Source organism: Gopherus flavomarginatus, chromosome 1 (genome assembly GCF_025201925.1).
Source record: "Gopherus flavomarginatus isolate rGopFla2 chromosome 1, rGopFla2.mat.asm, whole genome shotgun sequence".
Classification (NCBI taxonomy): domain Eukaryota; kingdom Metazoa; phylum Chordata; order Testudines; family Testudinidae; genus Gopherus; species Gopherus flavomarginatus.
Genome location: NC_066617.1, coordinates 152,364,220 through 152,388,758, shown reverse-complemented (window position 1 = coordinate 152,388,758; position 24,539 = coordinate 152,364,220). Strand labels below are relative to the sequence as shown.

Sequence of the window (24,539 nt, the reverse complement as noted above, 5' to 3'; positions counted from 1 at the left end):
TTCTAAGTCCTAATCTAGTGCTATAACCAGTATCAATACACTGCCTCTCAGTGTGGGAAGGTACAGACCTGTAACTCCTATATAGGCTGTTCTTAATATTAACAATCCTCTTCTGTTGGTTCCTGCAGGGTGAAGGTGCATTTCAATTCGTGTCTGTTTATATTCCATTCACCTTTCAGGGGATTCAATGATGTTGTCTGAGTGGGGAACTGGAGTAAATTCCAAGCTGGTCTACACTACAAAATTATGCCGACCCTGCTAATTTGCACCAGGGAAATCCACACCCTAGAGCGATGTCATTAAGCCAACCTAAATCCCATGTAAACAGCACTAGGTCAGGGATGTGGATTATCTACACTGAGAACCCCTCCCTTCAGCATAGTGTCCACACTGAACATAAGAACACAAAAATGGCTATACTGGGTCAGACCAAAGGTCTACTGATAGTGGTTAATGCCAGGTGCCCGCAGAGGGAATGAACCTAACAGGCAATGATCAAGTGATCTCTTTCCTGCCATTCAGCTCCACCCTCTTACAAACAGAAGCTAGGGACACCATTCCTTACCCATCCTGGCTAATAGCCATTAATGGACTTCATCTCCATGAATTAATCTAGTTCTCTTTTAACCTTGTTATAGTCCTAGCCTTCACAACCTCCTAAGGCAAGGAGGGCCACAGGTTGACTGTGTGCTGTGTGAAGAACTCCCTTTTATTTGTTTTAAACCTGCTGCCCATTAATTTCATTTGGTGGCCCCTAGTTCATATATTATGGGAACAAGTACATAACTTTTCCTTATTCACTTTCTCCACATCACTCATGGTTTTATATACCTCTATCATATCCCCCCCAGTCTCCTCTTTTCCAAGCTGAAAAGTCCTAGCCTCTTTAATCTCTCCTCATATGGGACCCATTCCCAACCTGTACTCATTTTAGTTGCCCTTTTCTGAACCTTTTCTAGTGCAGTATATCTTTTTTGAGATAAGGAGACCACATCTGTATGCAGTATTCAAGATGTGGGCGTACTATAGATTTATATAAGGGCAATAAGATATTCCCTGTCTTATTCTCTATCCCCTTTCTAAATGATTCCTAACATCCTGTTTGCTTTTTTGACTGCTGCTGCACACTGCGTGGACGTCTTCAGAGAACTATCCACCATGACTCCAAGATCTCTTTCCTGATTAGTTGTAGCTAAATTAGCCCTCATCATATTGTATGTACAGTTGGAGTTATTTTTTCCGATGTGCATTACTTTACATTTATCCACATTAAATTTCATTTGCCATTTTGTTGCCCAATCACTTTGTTTTTTGAGATCTTTTTGAAGTTCTTCACAGTCTGTTTTGGTCTTAACTATTTTGAGCAGTTTAGTATCATCTGCAAACTTTGCCACCTCACTGTTTACCCCTTTCTCCAGATCATTTATGAATAAATTGAATAGGATTGGTACTAGGACTGATCCTTGGGGAACACCACTAGTTATCTCTCTCCATTCTGAAAATTTAACATTTATTCCTACCCTTTGTTCCCTGTCTTTTAACCAGTTCTCAATCCATGAAAGGATCTTCCCTCTTATCCCATGACAACTTAATTTACGTAAGAGTCTTTGGTGAGGGACCTTGTCAAAGGCTTTCTGGACATCTACGTACAATATGTCCACTGGATCCCCCTTGTCCACATGTTTGTTGACCCCTTCAAAGAACTCTAATAAGATTAGTAAGACACAATTTCTCTTTACAGAAACCATGTTGACTTTTCCCAACAATTTATGTTCTTCTATGTGTCTGACAATTTTATTCTTTACTATTGTTTCAACTTATTTACCCAGTACTGACGTTAGACTTACCGGTCTGTAATTGCTGGGATCACCTGTAGAGCCCTTTTTAAATATTAGTGTTACATTAGCTATCTTCCAGTCATCGGGTACAGAAGCTGACTTAAAGGACAGGTTACAAACCATAGTTAATAGTTCCACAATTTCACATTTGAGTTCTTTCAGAACTCTTGGGTGAATGCCATCTGGTCCCGATGACTTGTTACTGTTAAGTTTATCAATTAATTTCAAAACCTCCTCTAGTGATACTTCAATCTGTGACAATTCCTCAGATTTGTCATCCACAAAGGACGGCTCAGGTTGGGAAATCTCCCTAACATCCTCATCCGTGAAGACAGAAGCAAAGAATTCATTGCAATGACTTTATCATCTTTAAGTGCTCCTTTTGTATCTCGATCGTCCAGGGGCCCCACTGGTTGTTTAGTGGGCTTCCTGCTTCTGATGTACTTAAAAAACATTTTGTTATTACCTGAAGTGGTGCAGTTGCACCATTGTAGCATTTCAAGTGTAGACAAACTCTTAGATACACTGTCCTGCCAGTTACATAAAGACACATGCATGCCAGCTGGGAACTGATCAAAGCCTTCAAAATCTAGAGAAACATTGGAAGAGCTAATTATCGAAATTACCAGATTTTAGTTTTGGCCAATTTATAAAGTGCTGCAGCACACATGCACACAGTCCATTCACCTCAGTATTTTATTTCCACAGGTAGGAGAAGGAAACCATCTCAGAATCCATTTGCTGAATGCCTGAACTCTACGAGCTGCACAGGTATCTCTGCCTCTCTGTGTCTCTTCCTCAGTCCCTAAGGACATTCCCAGCTGTCCCAGTAACACGTGAGGTTTCTGCATTTCCAGGCCAGGAGAAGTTACGCATCATGGGAGGAAACAGATGCTCGGGCAGAGTGGAGGTTTGGTACCGTGGTTCCTGGGGAACAGTTTGTGATGACTTCTGGGACATGGCAGATGCTAACGTTGTGTGTAAACAACTGGGCTGTGGATCTGCTGTATCTGCCCCAGGCGAGGCTGCATTTGGCAAGGGGACTGGTCCCATCTGGGTGGAGAAGGTGAACTGCAGAGGAACAGAGTCATCTCTCTGGGACTGTCCTGCCATGCCATGGGGTGAGAGTAACTGTGATCATAAGGAAGATGCTGCTGTGAATTGCTCGGGTGAGTGACAGGAGATGTTTCAGCTTTATTATATAATTTTTAAGGGGGAGCAAATGTCACAGCAGCTGGGTCTCCATTCCTGCCCACAGACTAGGCCTCCTTTTTCCTTAATGGATGGGATGTCTTGGGACTTCTTGTATTCTAATGTGCTATGGCATCAGACCATGTCACTTCCTTTATCCAGCACAGGCTAAGCCACTAAGCCTGTGCTGCTCTGAGGAAGATATCATGGGTGAAACGTAGGTGATGTGCAGAGGCGCATGGGGACTCAGAGGAACAATCATGTAATAGCATGTCACCATCCCCTCACTCCACACTCCAGTTCTCCTTCTTTTTCCCCTTGCAGGTGTGACAGAAACAACAGCTTCACCAGCTACAACAGGTAAGACATTCTCTTCCAATCAAGGGTTAAATTTACCTAGTGCCAGGCTAACAGGGGGATGAGTTAGAACCTCCAGCCTGGGATAATGAGTGTGAAATCTAAGGGTGATTGACACCCGGGTGGGAGCTGCAGGCAATGTTGAGCAGGACAATTCCTGTCTATTGGTTCTAGCTACCAGGGCCATGATTTAAACAGCAGCCTGTGAGCTGCCCCCATGGTGCACAGACCGTGTCCCAGCCCATTACCCTGCTTCCTAAGTGGTTCAGTCAGACACTGGTGACCTCCTCTTGGCCCCCCTGACTCTTATAGATTAATCTCTCCCTGTTGCATCTTCATTTCCATCCAGCTACCCCACGCCCCCCTCTGACCGACAGTGGGAGAGTCACGGTGCCTGTTGTCATCTGCATTATCCTGGGAGTCCTTCTCTGTCTGCTGTTAATCATTCTGGTTGTGCAGGTGCAGAGGGCCAGGGCACAGCACAGAGGTGGGTCCTGATTAGTGTCACTGTCTGAAATGTCTCTGCAATAGCAGGGGGAGCTGTGGCTGTGGAGAGCTGTGGGCACTGGCAGAGCTGTGAGGGGGCCTCAGGTCTATGCTAAGTCTTGTCTTATTTAATATTGTCATTGATGACCTGGCTGTAGAAATAACCAGGAGAGCCACAACACTTTCAGATGACACTAACCTGGGTGAATTTGAGAGCAGTGGTGACAGAGAAATAATAAATAGAGGATTAGAGAGATGGTAAATATTAGCAAAAAATAGAGATCACGTTAGGGGAAAGTACAAGGAAGTGCATGTGAGAGAGGGCACTGAACAGAGAGACTCAGTAGGAGGGAAGAAATTCTGGAAAAGAGATTGGGTGATAATTGCCAAAAAATCAAAGGCAATTCCAATATTTGGTACTTTTCATTTTTTAAAAAGCGCAAAAACATCCGCTAGTTAATACCTACACAGTTCCTAGGCAGCATATGTGGAAGTACTAAGTATATAAATATATCTATATGTAAGTGCTGTTTTGCTCATAGCTGCGAACATCAGTTTGGGAGAGGAATTATTTGGGGTGATACCAGGGAGAATAACAAAGATTAATGAGATTAATGTATAGTGGGAATTTTTAGGCTAAATATGAGGAGAGACTTGTGACAGGGAACTAGCCCATGGGAACCATCATCAAAGAGTTGTTGTGGAAAGGAACATGGTCTCCGTCACCTGGCACATTCAAATGCAGGCTGGACTGAGCATTGGGAATGTGCTGTAGGGACTGGTCCTGGACTGGCCCCAGAGCACAGGGCTGGATGATCTAATAGGGTTTCCTATCTATAGTTTCTATGACCCTATGCAAACACTGTCCTTTTCTTTCAGGTGCCACAAGACCCTCAGATCCCGTGTATGAGGAGATTGATTATAACCTGATGGGAGAGAAGCAGATATTGGGTCACTCAGGTATGTGTTTCTCATTCCTACTGAGCTTTCCATCTTGAGGCCATGACCCACAGATAGATATCCTCAGCCACCAACTTTGTGAACCCTGGACAGCTGTGGGCATTGGGCTTGTGGAAAGACCAGTTACTGAACGCATGTAGGTGCAGTGATGGATTATTCACTGGACCAATGGGGCCTGTGTCCAGGGTCCCCAGCCAATTGAGGGGCCCTGGAAAAATCAGTGTTCCCACACTCCGACCTGCTCCGACTGCCTCTCCTGTCCGGGAGTGGGATCAGGGTGCGGGGCATGCCTCACCCTGTATGCCTGCCCTGCACTCCTGCCAGGGAGAGGGGGAAGCCCCCACAACCTGACCCTGCTTCTCGGAAGGAGCACCGGGGCAGGGGACTATTGACAGAAAGAGTGGAGAGGGGCTCCCACTTACTCTGGCTCAGGGCCCCACAAAACAGTAATCCACATCTGGTCAGGTGAGCCTTCTCCCCAGCAGACTCTACTAGACCCCATTCTCAGGATAGCCAGTCTCAACTGCCCATCTTGTAGCCTTGGAGTATAACTAATTGTGGGTCAGCAAAGTGACTGTCTCTGGGCACAGGCTATACTATCACTGGGGGGAGGGGTAGCTCAGGGGTTTGAGCATTGGCCTGAACTGGACTGTGAGTTCAGTCCTTGAGGGGGCCATTTAGGGAACTGGGGTAAAAATGTGTCTAGGGATTGGTCCTGCTTTGAGCAGGGGGTTGGGCCAGATGACCTTCTGAGATCCCTTCCAACCCTAATCTTCTATGATTTGAAAACTGCTGGAGCAGGGGATGTTCTGTGCCCCCCTCCCACTGCAGCCTCTGATCTGCTCAGTTGGCTCCCTCCTGTCCTAGGGTCAGAGTTCAGCTCAGGAAATGTGGGTAACTTTGAGTCATGGCCCTTTATACCATTTTGACTCAATATTAATCAGTTGGGAACATGCTACTCTCAGTTTAGGACATTGTGAGGCTCTTTTGAGCATGGTAGGTGCATCCAGTTGGTCACAGGCTGTGATCCTGGGAGGCGAGGGGCCTAATCTTTCAACAAGGTGGGAGTGTCAGGGTTCACCCCCAACTCTGAACTCTGGGGTACAGATGTGGGGACCTGCATGAAAGACCCCTTAAGCTTATATTCTACCACTTTAGGTTAAAACTTCTCCAAGGCACACATTTGTTTCCTTGTCTTTGGACAGTATATTGCTGCCACCACCAAGTGATTTACACAAAAATTCAGGGATCACTCGGAATCCCTATCCCACCAGTATATCCCCCCAAGACCTTTACCCCCTTTCCTGGGGAGGTTTGAGACTAAAATACCAACCAGCTGACTTTTACCAACATGAGCTCAACCAGATCCTTTGTCTTTAGGACCTTGAAATCAATCAGATTCTTAAAAGAAGAACTTTTATTGTAAAGAAAAAGTAAAAGAATCACACCTGCAAAATCAAGGTGGAGGGTAACTTTAACACACAGTGGTTTCCCCTCTGGGCTCAGCTTCCCAGTTACAAAAACAGGAATGAAACTACCTCTGTAGCATAGTGAAATTCAAAAGCCAAAACAAGAAATAACCTAACACATCTCCTTGCCTTCCTCACAGTTTCTGTGGTTTTAGATGGATTATTCCAGGTATATTTTTCAGGTGATATTGTACGTGCTTGTCTTCTTCCTCTGTCTGGAGAGAGAACATCAAACAAATCCTTCCCCTCTAGCTTTGAAAGTATCTTCTTTCCTTATTGGTCCTTCTGGTCATGTGCCAACTAGGTTATTTGAACTACTTAACCCTTTACAGATAAGGCAATCCGGTACAGCTGCCAAGGAGAGATTCTATGCTACTGCATACAGAAAAGTTGCTACCCTTCCTCATATATTCGTGACAGGGGAAGAGGGAGTATTTTGCTTTAAGAAGTGGTGATACCTGTACAATTTATAACTCTGCCCCTACCCTCCTCATGGATACTCAGGGCATAATATAGGGCTCCCCCCATCCTCATGGGTACTCAGGGCATAAGGGACCTAACTTTATCCTTCTGTGGGCTAAGAGCTAACACCATTCTGGATGGTTTCAGAACACAGTCAATTCCTTAAACATGTACAATAATTTATTAACAATTAGCAACAAATCAACAGAATACACACACCAAGCATCGTATGCTCTCCAGTTCCTATAAAACAGACGGACGTCTCCTGATGGCCAGTCAGGGTCGTGGCATCTGTGCTCTGGCTTCTGCACAGTCTGGTCCTGCAGGGTTAAAAGGTCTTGAGCTGTAGCCTAGAGTTAAGTTCCAACAAGCTTGTCTTTTGACCCTCATTATGTAGTTAAAATAAGGATTTCTCTTATCTATGCCTTAACCAATTATTTTACTTGAAACATAGCTATGCAAAAACACTAACCAATCATCTGCACTATACAGGGGTTCACACAAGTGAGCCTGTGTGCTATTCCATGCCATAACAAAACTAGCTTTGGTCGTTATGTCAGTTTCTTTACTGAATTCTGAAAGTAGTGTCTGTTGACTGTTTAAGTGTATTTTAATGTAGCTATCTTGCTTTCCTTAATTCTGATTCAGAAGGGTATTTAGATGAAAATTTATTGTGATTCATTTCATAATGACTTTTCAAGTTGCTTGCTTTGTAGTGACCGAGCAATGCACTGCAGATAAGGCCCAGGGGTTTGCCATCTTTAACAGTGAATCAAAATCTTCCTTCCATTCTGACTTAAAACTTTGTGTTTTTTCTTCATGCTTGTGTTTCTTACAATCTGAAGACGTCATTGTTATCCACGAAATTAACGTAGGGTTAAAACTTAAATCTAAAACTATTCAAATGTGACATATGAACAGTAAACACAGCATGTATTCTGTGGAATGCAGGGATATCACGAGCACCTGAGGTCCACACAGCACAACTTTTGAATACAGAATGATGCAATTTCCTGATATAATGCACATGTGAGTGAGAGCCTCTTTTTCTATCAATCTCACTCTCACACTATCAGGTTCACTCAGTAGGAGCAAAAACCAAATTTGAAATTCTTTCACCAATTTGTATAGCTTTTTTAAAAAAATGATGTTAATATTAATTTTAGCCACAACTTGTGTTAGACCGTAGTTTCTCCACAAGCTGCACTTTAACTGTAGAAGAGCTATGCCTGGAATATATGGATGCTATAAATCCTGCTCTAGGATCGGGTGCATCAGCCAACAGTCAGTTTAGCTGCTATCATTATGATAACATCTCATTTGTTGTCTTTCCTGTCTCCTATGCAGAGGATTCAGTGACGAAACTGCAGTATTACACCGGGGACAGTGAGGGGGGAAACGATTCTGGATCAGAACAAGGTAATGGGGTAAGGTGGCAGACAAAGACAAAGACTCAAATCTGGGTGGAGAATTTAATTTCCAAGGCACTTTCCCTTCACTAGATTTCATGGTACAGCACTGATTATATCCCTTCTGGTGGGATCAGATTTAATCAGACTTTCAAATATTTCTGATGAACCCTGTGATGGAAATATGTGATCAAATTCTTTTGGCCCAGTCCTCTAATTTATCTAGGTCCCTCTGTATCCTATCCCTACCCTCCAGCGTATCTACCACTCCTCCAAGTTTAGTGTCATCTGCAAACTTGCTGAGAGTGCAGTTGGTTTCACAAAAGTCAGTTCTGGTGCAGCAGCTACTGTCAATGTGTCCAGTGTTAGCTCAGCACCAACATAGATTTAGATCCCATGGAAGGGCTTTACATTGCTATTGGATTCAGTGGGGTCTTCATTTATTCACTCTAATTTAAGGTTTCGTGTGCCAGTAATATATTTTAACATTTTTAAGGTATTTTTCTATAAGTCTATAATATATAACTAAACTCTTGTTGTATGTAAAGTAAAAAAGGTTTTAAAAATGTTTAAGAAGCTTCATTTAAAATTAAATTAAAATGCAGAGCCCCCTGGACCGGTAGCCAGGACCCAGGCAGTGTGAGTGCCACTGAAAATCAGCTTGCGTGCCGCCTTTGGCACGCATGCCATAGATTGCCTACCCCGTTCTAGTATGTTAAGCTTAATTTGTATTTTTGTTTATTTGATAGGTAATCTGATTTGATCTCTTTGTTATCACGTATGATCACTTAAAATCTATCTTTTGTAGTTAGTAAACTTGTTTTTTCTTTATCCAAATGAGTGAGTTGGAATGAAGTGCTTGGAAATCTTAGCTTAAGGAGAAAAGGCTGTTGCATTTCCTCTGCACATTGAGAGAGAGAAAAACAGATAATAAATTCATACTGGTAGGGGTTTTAACCAGGGCAGGACAGTACAGCTCTGGGGCCCTAGACTGGGAAACTGGCAGTTGTTTTGGCTATAATCTCTCTATTGTTGGTGTGACGGGCTGGATCACAGAACCCCCCTTGGGAGCAGCCTCCCTATGTTCCAAGACTACTTCTATCCCTGCTTTCCTGCCAGCTCGGGACTCCAGAACCCTGTCTTGCTGAGCTAGACACTCCCATCTGCTCCAACAAAGACCCAGGGTCTGAATTACTTGCCCAAAAGCTGCAGACTTAACTCAAAGCAGCTAACAGAAGTGTTCTTATCTATAACACTCAGATGCCCAGCTCCCAATAGGGTCTAAACCCAAATAAATCCGTTTTACCCTGTATAAAGCTTATGCAGGATAAACCCATACATTGTTCACCCTCTATAACACTGATAGAGAGATATGCACAGTTGTTTGCTCCTCCAGGTATTAATACATACTCTGAGTTAATTAATAAATACAAAATGATTTTATTAAATACAGAAAGTAGGATTTAAGTGGTTCCAAGTAGTTACAGACAGAACAAAGTAAGTCACCAAGCAAAATAAAATAAAATGTGCAAATCTATATCTAATCAAATTGAATACAGATAATCTCACCCTCAGAGATGCTTCAGTAAGTTTTTTCTCAGACTGGAACCCTTCCAGGCCCAGGCACAATTCTTTCCCTGGTACAGCTCTTGTTCCAGCTCAGGTGGTAGCTAGGGGGTTCTTCATGATGGCTCCTCTTTCAGCCAGTGGAAGACGAAATGGGGGGGTCTCCTCGGGGTTTAAATAGACTTTCTCTTGTGGGTGGAGACCCCCTCCTCACCCCTATGCAAAGTCCCGCTCCAAGATGGAGTTTTGGAGTCACCTGGGCAAGTCACATATCCATGCATAACTCTTAGCTTTTACAGATAGCATCCATTGATTACATGCTAACTTGAACGTCCTCAAGTAGGCTTCTTATGTGGATTGGAGCATTCCAAGATCCATTGTCCTTTTAAGTGTTTCTTGATTAGGTACTTAACTTCAACATTCCTTTCCCCAGGAGCTGACGAAATGCCCTACTAAGGTTATTTAGAAATCAAGCCAGTACACAGCCAATATTCATAACATTCATAACTTCGAAAACAAAAATGATACATGCATACAAATAGGATTAGTACATTCAGTAGATCATAACCTTTACATAGATATGTTACATGGCATATGTAGCATAAAACACATTCTAAGCTTATTTCCATAAAGCCTTATTGGAGGTATCGTCACCGCTGGTTCATACAGTGACTGGTCAGAGAGCCTGCATGTAAGTGCAGCTGGGTGTGTCCCTACCTGTGTGAATGCTGGTGGAAGTGTAGGACTGCGAGTGGGTCTGCAGCTTGTTGCAGCAGCACAGTGTGAAACGGAGCCTAGGCAGGTGAGTCAGAGGGCTCAGTGGTACCCCAGTTCCAGGTGGCACCCTGGGGGGAATCTGTCACAGTGACACCACTCCTAGTTTACAGAATGTCCATGACTTTCCCTTTTCTCCTTGATCACCCTGTGACTTCTCCTACAAACGCCGGGATAAATAGCCTGGGCTCCCATGCAACAGGCACTTAATGGGGAACTAGAAACCTGCTCAGGAACTGGGTGTGTTCAGAGGGAGCTGAGTGTTGTGTTTGCTGTTCCAGAGGGAGCTTCCCCTGGGGGGTCTCAGGTGGATTACGATAACGTGGAGGAGCCTGCATTGAATGATGACCCCCAGACTCCAGACGACCAAGGTGAGGAGTGAAACTGCCTTCTGGGAGCAGCGTTAGCTCAGGAAAAAGCTAATAATATTGTCTTTGTAGAGACAAAAATTGTGCTTTATGGGTTTGCTCTTGTAAGGTGCTGAGCATCTTCAGTCCTGCTGTGACCAATGAGAGCTCAGAGTGCTCAGCACTTCACAGGATCAAGTCTTCTGCAAGCAGCTGTTTGACAAACTCTTCTCCCATAAAACATGCTGTGTGCACTGGTTTAGTCCAGAGATGCACTAAGAGAACCAAGAAATAGCAAAGCATGTGGTGACACAAGTCAGAATAGAGGCACGTTAGCCAACTAGTGTGACTCTAGAAGGAGGTTGTTCACCCCCATGACTCTAGAAGAAGCTTGTTCTCCCCCTGCCCACACTGCCCGATTCTAGTCACTGGTCCCTGGCCCTCACTTTCACATACACTAACGTTACTCACAATATTAGGGCACAGTCTCTCTGTGCACAGCCCTCTGATTTGCGGCAATGGTCCCTCTCCACCATTCCTGCTTGTGGTGAGTCCACTAATCTAGATGTGAGTGTCACATGCACTGTGATAGGTGAAGGGATGTACAGATTTCACACATAGACCCATATCTTGTTCTGAACTGGTGATGCAGCTTCCAGAGACTGCAGACTGAGGGTGGTTTATGGGCCAGACTAGTTCAGGGAAATGGAACAAAACAAGATTTTAACCATAATTGAAAATTTAGGAAGTAGGTTATAAACAGAAGAAATTAAAGTGTCATTTATCTGTTACTAATTACTAATTGATATATAATTAGTATAACAACAAATTACAGTGAAGAAATCTTCCTCTGACATAGACCCTACCCCCAGCCACCTCTTTCCAGATCTCCCACACCCCCACGTGGGTTTCTGCTTTAGGTTACGTCCAGCAATTTACAGACACATCAAGTCCTTAAAATGTGTCAGATAAATGTGACCTCTATAAAATTCCTCTGACACAGAGCTTGTAGGGGAGAAGGGGACTTTTGATCTCTTATCATTGTGGGAGTGTCAGTACCTCAGGGCCCTTCCTACCTGGTGTATAATTTATTTCTCTATTCAGTGGAAGATCTTTTCTCATTACCATTCATTCCTGTCTCTGTTTCAGAGGGGCCTGCCTTGCCTGGAGATGTCCCTGGGGATAGTTATGATGATGTCAGAGAAGTTTCTGACCCTGAAGATGATCCTGGTTCAGGGCAGTGTGCCCAAGAAGTTACTTGGGCCCCTCGGGAGAGTGACAGGATTAGGGATTCACAGAGAGGTGAGTGGGGAAAAGTCCTGTTGCAATTCTTGCAGTTTGATTGCTAGTCTCATTATGGCTTGGTCTATACTACAGACTTAGGTCAATGTAAGGCAGCTTACAGTGACCTAATTCTGACACTGTACACACTACAACCTTGCTCCTGCTGATGTAAGTGCCCTACCACACCAACATCATAACTCCACCTCAACACGAGTCATGGGGCTTATGTCAGTGCAGTTGCGGTGACACAATGTCTGTGTAGACACTGCCTTACTTACTTCAGCTGTTGACTGTCATTCTTGTCAATTTCATGGCTGCAAGCTAGAGCCATGAAATTGACAAAAAAGAGAGTTTGGAGTGGGGGGCTCCAGCTAGAGCCTGGTTGCTCCCAGGCTCTCTGCTCCCAGCCAGGCTATACTTGCCCTGTTCCCCACTCAGAGGTAGGCGGTGCCTCCCAGGCTCCCCTGCTCCCTACTCCCAGCCGGGCTGCACCTGTCTGTCTCCCCACTCCCAGCTGGGCTGCTGCCTGGGCTCCCAGGAGCCGCCCAGACTACAGGCACAGAGCTCCACGCCAGGAGCCCAGGGGGCCAGCCACACTCCTGGCAGCAGGAAGCGGGGATCTGGCTCCTAGCAGAGGGAAGTCAAGAGATCAGGGGTAGCCAGGCTCCTCACGGGGAGCTGCATGGCTCTCAGCCTCCCACACTGCCCTTAAGTCAGTGGAAGAGCTCTTGGTGAGGACCCACACAACAGGCAGAAGGAGGGCTGTGGGTACATGAACCATTGCAGGAATTACTGCGATGGCGTAAGTGACCTAAAATAGGCCAGCTTATGTTTCTAGTGTAGACTTTCCTGATATTTGGTAAAAGACACAGCTCCTAGACTTAGATGGTTACATGAGAATCTCAGCTTTCAGTTTAAGAAAGGAAGATTTCTAGCTCTCATGGTTGCAGAAAGAAGCCTCAAATCATGAACCAAGTTTAACTAAAGGCTTAGGAACCAGAAGACAAACAGAAACCAAAAGGACACCAAAATGTTTGTTTTAATCTCCAGATTTTTAAGCCAATCTCTTGATATTTGAGGCTTTACTCCCGATTTCCAAACACTTAGGAGATGGCAGTGCTGGAAATGTCTGTGTTTCCCAGTGACCCACAGGAACAATCTCGGAGTGAGGGGGATGTGGGTTATGCAGCAAAGAAGTGACACTGGCCAAAGCAATGGTTGTGAGGAGTCTCCTCTCCTTGTAGAGCTCTTTGCATGGACACATTTGAGATAGCAATTGCAGAAAGGGTTGCTGAGCAAATAACCTGGAGCAGCCTTTACTGACCACTAGAAGTCACTGTCACTTCACTAAAATACAGCTATTGTTAAACTAACCTTCTCAGCTGTATCCCCACCCTGACTTCTGCTAAACACTGTTAAATGGACTGAGATACCTGATGATTCCTAGATAAGGCCCTAATCCTGCAAACACTGGAGCCCACCTGTCACTCTCATCACATGAATATTCTCACTGACTCAAGGGTGACACCAGCCTCTTCCTAGTGGGGCGACTGAAGTGAGCCAGACAGAAAACTAGGGGGGGGATGTGCTCCTCCTCTCCATGAGGTCCCACGCCCCTCTGTGGCCCTGCCCCCTGCCCAGGTTGCAGGCTGGAAGCCAGAGCCAGGCAATGACAGGCACTGGCTGATTGCAGCTGTTAAAAACTGTCCAGGCAGGGGAACCTGGCTCCGGGCTAACAGAGCCCTTAGGGGGCAGGGCCTAGGAGCCTGGGCCAGAGCAGGTCAGTCTAGGCCACTGTGAGGAGCCCCAGACTGTCCACCTGCCCTGGATGATGCATTTCGGCAGGCAGGGACATGGGCTGGGGGCTACTGTTGGGCACCCGGCACCCGGCCTGGGCTAACTTCTCTGCTGCTGCTGGAGCTGGGCAGCCAGCCAGCAGCCACCACTCTCTCTTCAGAGCGAGTTGACTGGAGAGCATCTGCTACTGGGTGGCTGTGGGGCTGCCAAGACAAATTTTGGGGTGGCTATAGCCCCTAGAAGCCTCACCCTAGTGCCAACTTCAGTGGGACTGTCCAGATCAGCAAAGTTACATGAGTGGATTTGCAGGGCCCATAATTTAAGGATGGGAATGCCATTGACTTGGTGACACCTCCTTGATGCTTCAGTAGGGGCTGCTCTAACTCCCAATGGCTAGCATAGTCCCTAAGGGGACATGTGCCAGGTGAGACTGGGTGGGGAGGATTTGCAGGGCCCAAACAAGGTGGCAGTGCCCTGGATGGTAATGGGAAGAACAGGGCCCTGTGATGGGGTTAGTTAGTGGCCTGGCTTCAGGTTTGAAATCACTCTCTTCAGTGCGCATATGGACCCAATTGTACCAGAGCACTTCACAGTCTGAGGCTGAGCTCCCACTTTGCACCTGAGGGGAAAGTGGGTTGGGATGAAATGTGCATTTCATTGTACTTGATGAAAATAACATGCAAATGCATATTGTGTGGGCAGGATGAAGCCTGTGACATCCTCCCCTTTTGGGTTCCTTGCCCTTGCATGTCCCCTGGGGTAGGGCCTCTGCCCTGCTCCTCCCCACCCAGTCTCACCTGGCACATGTCCCCTTAGGGACTTTGCTAGCCATTGGGAGTTAGAGCAGCCCCTACTGAAGCATCAAGGAGGTGTCACCAAGTCAATGGCATTCCCACCCTTAAATTATGGAGATATCCTATCTCCTAGAGCTGGAAGAGACCCTGAAGGGTTATGGAGTCCAGTCCCCTGCCTTCACTAGCAAAACCAAATATTGATTTTGCCACAGGTCACAAAGTGGTTTCCTCAAGGATTGAACTCACAACCCTGGGTTTAACAGGGTAATGCTCAGACCACTGAGCTATCCCTCCCCTGCACATTTCAACATGGAGAGAATCTACTCCCAGATGTTTTCTTTATGGGACATAATGGATTAAATTTGGCAGAATCCCAATCAGAGGAACAGAGGAGATAATTCACAGCCCATACTATAGGCTGCTCACCCATGTTAGGTGAGTGCACACAGGTGTAGAACAGATATATTGGCTGTAATGTGCCTCCTTTGATATTTTTAGATTGGAATCTGCACTCCCTAAGAAATGAAGGGGCCTCAGGGACTGAGAGAGAGAGCCCATTCCCGCCTCCTGGAGACCCAGGTTATGATGACGTTGAAGCTGGCATCCCTGAGACATCAATATAAGAATGACTGAGTTCCAATCAAATATCATGTGAGGATGTAAATGCTGTATGATTAGACTCTTTCTCTTCTGAATGCTAACTGGGCATGGGGGCATCAGAGATAGTCCCTGCCATGGATCTAGTTCAGTCGCCTTTTATATTGGGGTTTTATGTAGTTGAAAGAAATATAAGTGTGACTGAGACAAGGTCTGTGTTTTTGCCTGTAATTTCTCATTGATATGATTGCCTGAAACTTGCCCTGCTTTTTTATTCCTAATATTTTCTTCATCGTGCATTTTTGCTTTTTCATATTGAATCCTTTTTAAAAGTTTATTCCAGGAACAGTGCTTCTCTCACAAGGTGCATAAGGGATCATAAGAAAGTGAGTCTTTGGAGTCTGAACCACCAAAAAATAATAATTGCAAAATGTCACCTCTCGGTATTGCAGGTTGTTCAATAGGATGCTGGATGAAGAATGAACATTCCGTCCGTTGTGTGGTAACGGTTAAAAAATCCAGTAACAGAATAATCCTAACTCCAGAGATGGCCCTAACTGCCATTCAAACTCCAGACTTTCCTTTAAAATCCAGGAGGATAAATGGACATTATTTATAGGAACCTTAATGCACACACACAATTAGATAACAGTTAAAAGATACCTCCATCCCATCCTCTTCTCTTCTCCTCTGTACAGATTCATATACCATGCCCATTACTGTAGCATTGGAGCATCTTTCAGTGGTGCACTAAGTGTAAGGACTTTCATCTTTGGTTTATACTTATTTTTTAATGAACATTTGCTGAGTTTTACAAAAATCGTTATTCTGTTTTAAACAATTTTTACCCAAATTTTAGATGTGCTGGATCCATCTCCCTGCTCCAGGAGAAATGGCAGCTTGGTAACCTGAATGACCCAGGTTACCATGCCATCATCTCTCTTTCCAGAGTGGGAATCCAGGTCATAAGCACTGGAACAACCTGAGTGGTGGTGTATATACTGGTGTCAATCCCACACCCACCACACACCACATACAGAATACCAGCTTTACAGATAGTGCAGATTGTCATCAGCAGTCAAAGCAAAATAAAGGTAGTTGTGATATGATAAAATGGGTGGAAAACAAAAAACTGTATCTGCTTCCATTTCAGAACATACAGAGGGTGAGGGGGGCTTGAAAGTTAGAAAACAAATAGACAAAAAAAATCCTAGGAGAAGAGAGTCATATTTCCCTGATATTTCCCCCAAAAAACTGCCAAGTTATTTTTTTCTACTGATTGTCCACCTTTTTTTAAAATTTTGAGATAAACACTGAGGCATTCCCCAGAAATTTCAAACAAAATAAAAATCTAAAAAGAAAGCCCTTAATTAAGTGACATTATTGTCTTTCATCATGTGTGTTCATTCTGCCTCCATCCTGTGATCCAGGGAGCCAGTAGAGAGAGGGCACACCATTCCAGAACTCTCATGAGGCCTGACACTCTCATTGTCCCAATTCACTCATATAATCTATATCTAAAAGATGTTGTGTAAGATGTTCTATGCAAACTGCTAAGATGCTGCTCATTAATATAATGGCATGATATATGTACAGGTGCTGTATAAAGAAATAGAGATGTGTGCTGGAAATGTATTTCTAAAATGTGTTAGGCAGACTGTGCCTAAGCTCTGCCTTTCTCAGACAAAGGAATGTGTTTTTGCAGCTTGCCTGTGTCTCCAGTGTAAATTAAGCAAGGTGTGACCAAAGACAATGAAATGGACTTTTACAAACAATGTAGAGAGAGCCATCATGGGGGAATTGACCAATTAAACCATCTTGATGGGGGATGGAGGCTACACCCCAGAAAGCCTCCCTACCTCTTGAAACAGGGTCAATGGACTTTGAGAAGATATAAGCAGAGGCAAAAAGTTGTTCTGTCATCCATCCCAGGCAACAGGTCACAGCACCTTCAAGCCTATAACAGTTGGGTCCTGTGGTGTGGGGGTCCAGGGATGTTGATGACTTGATGTAAGTTAGGAAACTGACCAGGCAAAGATTGTAACTTTCTAGTATTAAATTTCAGTCACTTGACAGTATGTTTTGCTTTATTTGTAACCTTTCCTATCTGTTACTTGTAATCACTCCAACTTATGCCCTTATTAATAAACATTTTTTTTATTTAGTTACAGAAACATCTCAGAGTTGTGCATTAAGTTGGAGCACGGGTTTTAGCCAAACTATCAGGCTTCTGTGTGTCCTCTGTCTCTGTGGAGGCAGGAAATGCAATCATTTATGTGCGGGTACAGTGAGAGGTACTGGGCACTGCAGGGGAGATGACTTTGGGAGTCTCAGGACTGGAAGGGTGACATTGGTGTCACCCTCCAAGGAGTATACAGGGGAGTGGAAGCCAGGGTGAGGTCACTGTGCTGTGATCGGGCTGCTGGTGTCAGGGCCCTGAGCCAAAGCTGCACAGGACAGAGATATCCAGGGTTACAGGACAGGCACTGACACAACTCCTTACTGGTCTGAATGAAACCCCAAAATGTCAGAAAAGGGCCTTAGTTAAGTGGCATTATTTTCTGTCATCATGTGTGGTTCATTCTCCCTCCTCCCCTAGGGGCAAAAGCACATATGGATTTTTATGGAGTTTTACAGGCAGTTATTGGTGGTTTTGTTTTATGATGTGCTACAAATTTCTGTTAGTGAAGACAGATTGAAGTAGCCCCCTGGCAAGTGGAACAGAGTTGTCAGGTGATTTTTTTTTTAGATCCTGTGGGGCCTAATTACCTCTGAGGCTCTTGGTTGAATGTATGAACTGAGACCTTGAATTAGAGTTGATATTCTATGGGAATATCTAAGAGAAGGTTAAAATGCATCTGTATATGTGATATGATTGTGTTGTCTGTGTAACCGCCTTGGGGTTTAGAGAGTGTGGTCCCTTGAAAACCTTGTGTGTGGCCCTTTTAAAACCAGAGTGTGTGTGTCTGTAGCTCCAGACAAGAGGACTACAGTGAGCAGGCCATCACGTAGTGAAGCAGCCGAGAACCTGCCTTAAGCCTGGAAGGGACAGAATGACTGACTGGAGAAACCCCAGAACAGGAGCCAGAAGGAGCACCCTGCCAGGGAGCAATCCCCTGAGAAGAACAAACCAGAGCTGGACCCACTATCACGGTTGCCCAGAGCTATATGGGGCTGTGTGACCTTGCACTGGGAATAAGGAAAGAGGCTGTATTTAGCTAAGTGGGGAAGTTGTTGCTCTGTTGGCTTTGCAGAGAGCAGCAGAAGAGGGCACCAGAGGAGTTTGCTGGGGAAAGGTCACTGGCACCAAAGATGACCAGGAGCACCCAAGACTCATTGCCAGACTAGAACTCTGTCCAGTATTCCTGAACTCTGAGTGGAGATGCAGTGCTAGGTATCTGCCCTGTCATGTTGTGGCACTGCTGGGTCTGTGGGGCCTCGTGTTGGATGTAGGGTGACCAAGTGTCCAGTTTTCAACCAGAACACTCAGTCAAAAAGGGACCCTAGCACCCCTGGTTAGCACTGTGGACTAGGCCGTTAAAAGTCTGGTCTCCGGTGCTGCAGCTCTAAGGCAGGCTAGTCCCTACCTATCCTGGCTCTGCGCTGCACCTCAGATGCAGCCATCAGCAGGTCCGGCTCCTAGGCAGGGGGGTCATGGGGCTCTGCTCGCTGCTTCTGCCCTGAGCACTGGCTCTGCAGTGCAATTGGAACCGTGGCCAATGGGAGGTGGGGGTGATACCTGTGGGCTAGAGCATTATGCAGAGCCAGCTGTGCACCTCCGTCTAGGTGCTAGACCTGCTGGCCACTTCAGCCCAGGTGCAGCGCAATGCCAGGACAGGCAGGCAGCCTGTCTTAGCCCCTCCGCTGCACCACTGACTGGGAACCGCCAGAGGTAAGCCAGTGCCCCAACTTCATGCCCCAGCCCTGAGCCTCCCGAAATCCGGAGCCCTCTCCTGCATCCCAAACCCATCATCTACTGCCCCTCCCCAGAGCCTGCAGCCCCAGCTGAAGCCCTCAGCCCTGCCCCAGTCCAGAGCTCCATCCCATACCCTGAACCCCTCAGCCCCACTCCCCAGCCTGGAGCCCCCTTCTGAACCCCAAAACCTCATGCCCGGCCGCACCTCAGAGCCTGCAACCCCAGACAGAGCCCTCACCATCCTGCACCTCAACCCTCTGCCTCAATGTGCAACCCCCTCCCACACCATGAACCCCTCTGCCCCACCCCTCAGTCTGGAGCCCACTTCCACATCCCAACCCCTCATCCCTGGCTGCATTCCAGAGCCCACAATCCCAGTGGGATTCCTCACTCCCTTCTGCACCCCAACCCCCGCCTCAGCCCAGAGCCCCCTCCTATACCCCAAACCCCTCACCCTCAGCCCTACCTCAGAGTTCACATTTCCAGCCAGAGCCCTCACCCACTCCTGCACCCCAACCCCCTGCCCCAGCCCAGACCCCCTTCCCACAACCTTAGCCCCTCATTTCTGGCCCTACCCCTGAGCCCGTATCCCCAGTTAGAGCCCTCACCCCCTCCCGGACCCCAACTCCCTGCCCTAGCCCAGTGAAAGTGAGTGAGGGTGAGGGAGAGCAAGCCACCAAGGGAGAGGGAATGTAGTGAGTGGGAGGCAGGGTCTCAGGAAAGGGGTGTGGCAAGGGCATGGCCTTGAGGAAGGGGAGGGGCTAGGGTGTTTGGTTTTGTGCAATTAGAAAGTTGGCAACCCTAGTTGGATGTAACCCCGTCTTACTACTACCTCTTCTTCTCAACCGTTGTTTCTCATTATTCTTCACTCTGTGAATAAATATTTCCCTTTCCTATATTCATTGTATTATTCCAGTGTGTTCACTTCACGTGGTGTTGAACAGAGGGCCCTGGGATGGAAGGGGATTTCCTTGCTGTGTTCCTGCACATGCTTTTGCGTGGCCAGAGCTGCCTGCACAGTGAACTCCATATTGGCCATTATCATAACCTTAGTCCCAGATTTGGACCTTAGCGTCCAAAATATGGGGGTTAGTATGAAAACCTCCAAGCTTAGTTACCAGCTTGGACCTGGTACCTGCTGCCACCACCCAAAAAATTAGAGTGTTTTGGGGCACTCTGGTCCCTCTGAACAACCTTCCCTGGGGACCCCAAGACCCAAATCCCTTGAGTCTCACAACCAAGGGAAATAATCCTTTTTCCCTTCCCCCCTCCAGGTGCTCCTGGAGAGATACACAGACACAAGCTCTGTGAAACTACACAGAGGGACTCCCCCTCTCCGTTCCCAATCCTGGAAACAAAAAGTACTTTCCTATTCCCCCAGAGGGAATGCAAAATCAGGCTAGCGATCCAACACACAAATCTCCCCTTGATTTCTTCCTCCCACCAATTCCCTGGTGAGTACAGACTCAATTTCCCTGAAGTAAAGAAAAACTCCAACAGGTCTTAAAAGAAAGCTTTATATAAAAAGAAAGAAAAAATAAGTACAAATGTTCTCTCTGTATTAAGATGATACAACACAGGGTCAATTGCTTAAAAGAATATTGAATAAACAGCCTTATTCAAAAAGAAGACAAATCAAAGCACTCTAGCACTTATATTCATGCAAATACCAAAGAAAAGAAACCATATAACTTACTATCTGATCTCTTTGTCCTTACACTTGGAAACAGAAGACTAGAAAAAAGAAACTACTTCTCCAAAGCTCAGAGAAAGCAGGCAGCCAGAACAACAAAGACCTTAGACACAAAATTCCCTCCACCCAAAGTTGAAAAAATCCGGTTTCCTGATTGGTCCTCTGGTCAGGTGCTTCAGGTGAAAGAGACATTAACCCTTAGCTATCTGTTTATGACACGCCCCCCAAATTGCAGACAGTGGGGAAGCTCACTGGCGGCGATTTCCTTCTAGAACTTTAAAATAAACAGATTAATACAACACATACACCTTTACATATACTCCTAAGTATATAACTAACAGACTTCTACATTTTAAGAACACTTTTTAACTACTGAATTCTGGGAAACTCTCACGGGAGAGTGCATCAGCTACTTTGTTAGAAGCTCCTGTGATGTGTTGAATTTCAAAATCAAAATCTTGGAGAGCTAAACTCCAACGAAGAAGTTTCTTGTTGTTCCCCTTGGCAGTATGAAGCCACTTTAGTGCAGCATGGTCAGTTTGTAGTTGGAACCGCCGTCCCCAAACATATGGGCGTAGCTTTTCCAGGGCGTACACAATGGCATAGCATTCCTTTTCACTGACTGACCAGTGACTTTCCCTCTCAGACAGTTTCTTACTGAGAAACACGACAGGATGGAAGTTGTGATCTGTTGCTTCCTGCATGAGCACTGCTCCTATACCACGCTCAGATGCATCTGTGGTTACTAGGAATGGCTTGTCAAAGTCCGGGGCCCTGAGCACAGGGTCAGACATGAGCATCGCCTTAAGCTGGGTAAAGGCCTTTTGACACTCATCAGTCCACTTAACTGCATTTGGCTGGGTCTTTTTGGTCAGGTCGGTCAGTGGGGCAGCGATTTGGCTGTAGTGTGGTACAAATCGCCTGTAGTATCCGGCCAAGCCTAAGAAGGATTGGACCTGCTTCTTGGACCGTGGGACAGGCCACTTTTGGATAGCATCCACCTTGGCCTGTAGGGGGTTTATGGTTCCTCGACCCACCTGGTGCCCCAGGTAAGTCACTCTGTTTTGGCCTATTTGACACTTTTTGGCCTTAACAGTTAGTCCGGCCTGCCTGATGCGCTCAAAGACCTTTTCCAGGTGTAGTAGGTGTTCGGGCCAGGAGTCTGAAAAAATGGCCACATCATCGAGGTAGGCAACTGCAAATTCTCCCAGTCCAGCTAGTAGACCATCTACCAGCCTCTGGAAGGTGGCGGGTGCATTTCGAAGGCCGAAAGGAAGGACATTGAATTCATACACCCCCGCATGGGTGACGAATGCTGACCTCTCCTTGGCAGGTTCATCTAGCGGTACTTGCCAGTACCCCTTGGTTAAGTCTATTGTAGAGATGAACTGGGCCCGTCCCAACTTTTCCAATAGCTCATCGGTGCGTGGCATTGGATAGTTGTCCGGACGAGTTACCGCATTTAGCTTACGGTAGTCCACGCAAAAGCGTATTTCCCCATCTGGTTTGGGTACCAGAACCACTGGAGATGCCCATGCACTGGAAGATGGGCGGATTATACCCATCTGTAGCATGTTCTGGATCTCCCGTTCTATAGCAGCTTGGGCATGAGGAGACACTCGGTAGGGTGGGGTTCTGATTGGGTGAGCATTACCTGTATCAATGGAGTGGTATGCCCGTTCAGTCCGTCCTGGGGTGGCTGAGAACAATGGGGCGAAGCTAGTGCACAGCTCCTTGATTTGTTGCCGCTGCAGACGTTCCAGGGTGGTTGAGAGGTTCACCTCTTCCACGCCACCGTCTTTTTTCCCGTCGTAGTAGACACCGTCAGGCCACTCAGCATCATCTCCCTGGACTGTAAACTGACAAACCTGTAAGTCTCTGGAATAGAAAGGCTTGAGAGAATTAACATGGTACACTTTAGGTTTTAGTGAGGAATTGGGAAATGCTATGAGGTAGTTTACAGCTCCCAGGCGCTCTTGGACCGTGAAGGGCCCTTCCCATGATGCTTCCATCTTATGGGCCTGTTGCGCCTTCAAGACCATAACCTGGTCTCCTACCTTGAAGGACCGATCTCTGGCATGTCTGTCATACCAGGCCTTTTGCTCTTCCTGAGCATCCTTTAGATTCTCTCTAGCAAGGGCTAAAGAGTGTCGGAGGGTGCTTTGTAGGTTGCTTACAAAGTCCAGAATGTTAGTTCCTGGAGAAGGCGTAAACCCCTCCCATTGCTGCTTCACCAACTGTAATGGCCCCTTAACCTCGTGACCATACACAAGTTCAAATGGTGAAAACCCTAAACTGGGATGTGGTACAGCCCTGTAGGCAAACAGCAACTGCTGCAACACTAGGTCCCAATTATTGGAGAATTCGTTGATGAATTTACGTATCATGGCCCCCAAAGTTCCATTGAACCTTTCCACCAGGCCATTGGTTTGATGGTGGTATGGGGTGGCAACCAAGTGATTCACCCCATGAGTTTCCCACAGTTTTTCCATGGTCCCTGCCAGGAAATTAGACCCTGAATCTGTAAGGATGTCGGAGGGCCAACCTACCCTGGCAAAGATGTCTGTTAAGGCCAGGCACACAGTGTTAGCCCGGGTGTTACCTAGAGCTACTGCTTCCGGCCATCGGGTAGCAAAGTCCACTAAAGTCAGTACGTACTGCTTTCCTCTGGGCGTCTTTTTTGGGAAAGGGCCCAGAATATCCACAGCTACTCGCTGAAATGGGACCTCAATTATGGGGAGTGGCTGGAGAGGGGCCTTGACCTGGTCTTGAGGCTTTCCCACTCTTTGGCATACCTCACAAGACCGGACATACTTGGCAACGTCCTTGCCCATCCCCTCCCAGTGGAAGGACTTCCCCAACCGGTCCTTGGTTCTGTTCACCCCAGCATGGCCACTGGGATGATCATGGGCTAAGCTTAAGAGCTTCCCCCGGTACTTAGTTGGAACCACCAACTGTTTTTGCGGCTGCCATTCTTCCCGGTGTCCACCAGAAAGAATTTCCTTGTATAAAAGTCCTTGGTCTATAACAAACCGGGATCGATTAGAAGAGCTGAGAGGCGGTGGGGTGCTCCGTGCCGCCGCCCACGCTTTCTGAAGGCTGTCATCTGCTTCCTGCTCAGTCTGGAACTGTTCCCTTGAGGCTGGGGTCACCAGTTCTTCCTCAGACTGTGGACTTGGGCTTGGTCCCTCTGGAAGCGATGTAGGTGATGGGGTTGTTTCCGTTGCTGGTGAACCGCTCTCCGCTGGTGCACCTGAGGGTATTTCAGGCTCTGGCTGAGCCTTTTGGGTATGGCTGTCTGTTGCTTCTGCCAGTTTTGGCTCGCTGGCGCCCTCTGGCGTTGAGTTTGAAGATGGGGTTGCACTTGCTGGTGCTGGTTGCTGTTCCAGTTCCGGGCCTGGGACTGGAGGTGCTGTGGCTGTTTCAGTGGTTGGCATGGAATCCGGGTCCACTACCTCTGTCTGGGTCTCTGGTAACACAGACGGGGCCTCTGTGGACTGCTCAGGAACAGGAATGGGTCTGGAAGCTTGCCTGGTTTGGCTACGTGTAACCATTCCCACTCTCTTGGCCTGCTTCACCTGGTTGGCCAAGTCTTCCCC

The 24,539-nt window shown here is 46.5% G+C and overlaps 1 protein-coding gene across 7 annotated transcripts in view; it reads left to right on the top strand.

The window, feature by feature from the left end:
- Window positions 1-17,494, top strand: part of LOC127046322 (antigen WC1.1-like) — a 60,567-nt gene extending 43,073 nt beyond the window's left edge. For 4 of the 7 annotated variants that reach the window (XM_050943255.1, XM_050943261.1, XM_050943246.1 and 1 more), the window contains 9 exons: window positions 2,547-2,609; window positions 2,696-3,007; window positions 3,354-3,389; window positions 3,736-3,873; window positions 4,752-4,832; window positions 8,111-8,182; window positions 10,794-10,883; window positions 12,009-12,161; window positions 15,233-17,494. In XM_050943255.1, coding sequence (XP_050799212.1) covers window positions 2,547-2,609; window positions 2,696-3,007; window positions 3,354-3,389; window positions 3,736-3,873; window positions 4,752-4,832; window positions 8,111-8,182; window positions 10,794-10,883; window positions 12,009-12,161; window positions 15,233-15,357 — 1,070 coding nt within the window. In that variant the 3' untranslated portion in view covers window positions 15,358-17,494. The remainder of the gene's footprint in view (window positions 1-2,546; window positions 2,610-2,695; window positions 3,008-3,353; window positions 3,390-3,735; window positions 3,874-4,751; window positions 4,833-8,110; window positions 8,183-10,793; window positions 10,884-12,008; window positions 12,162-15,232) is intronic. The other 3 variants (XM_050943224.1, XM_050943241.1, XM_050943234.1) reach the window with 3 other exon arrangements.
- Window positions 17,495-24,539: the final 7,045 nt, after the last annotated feature.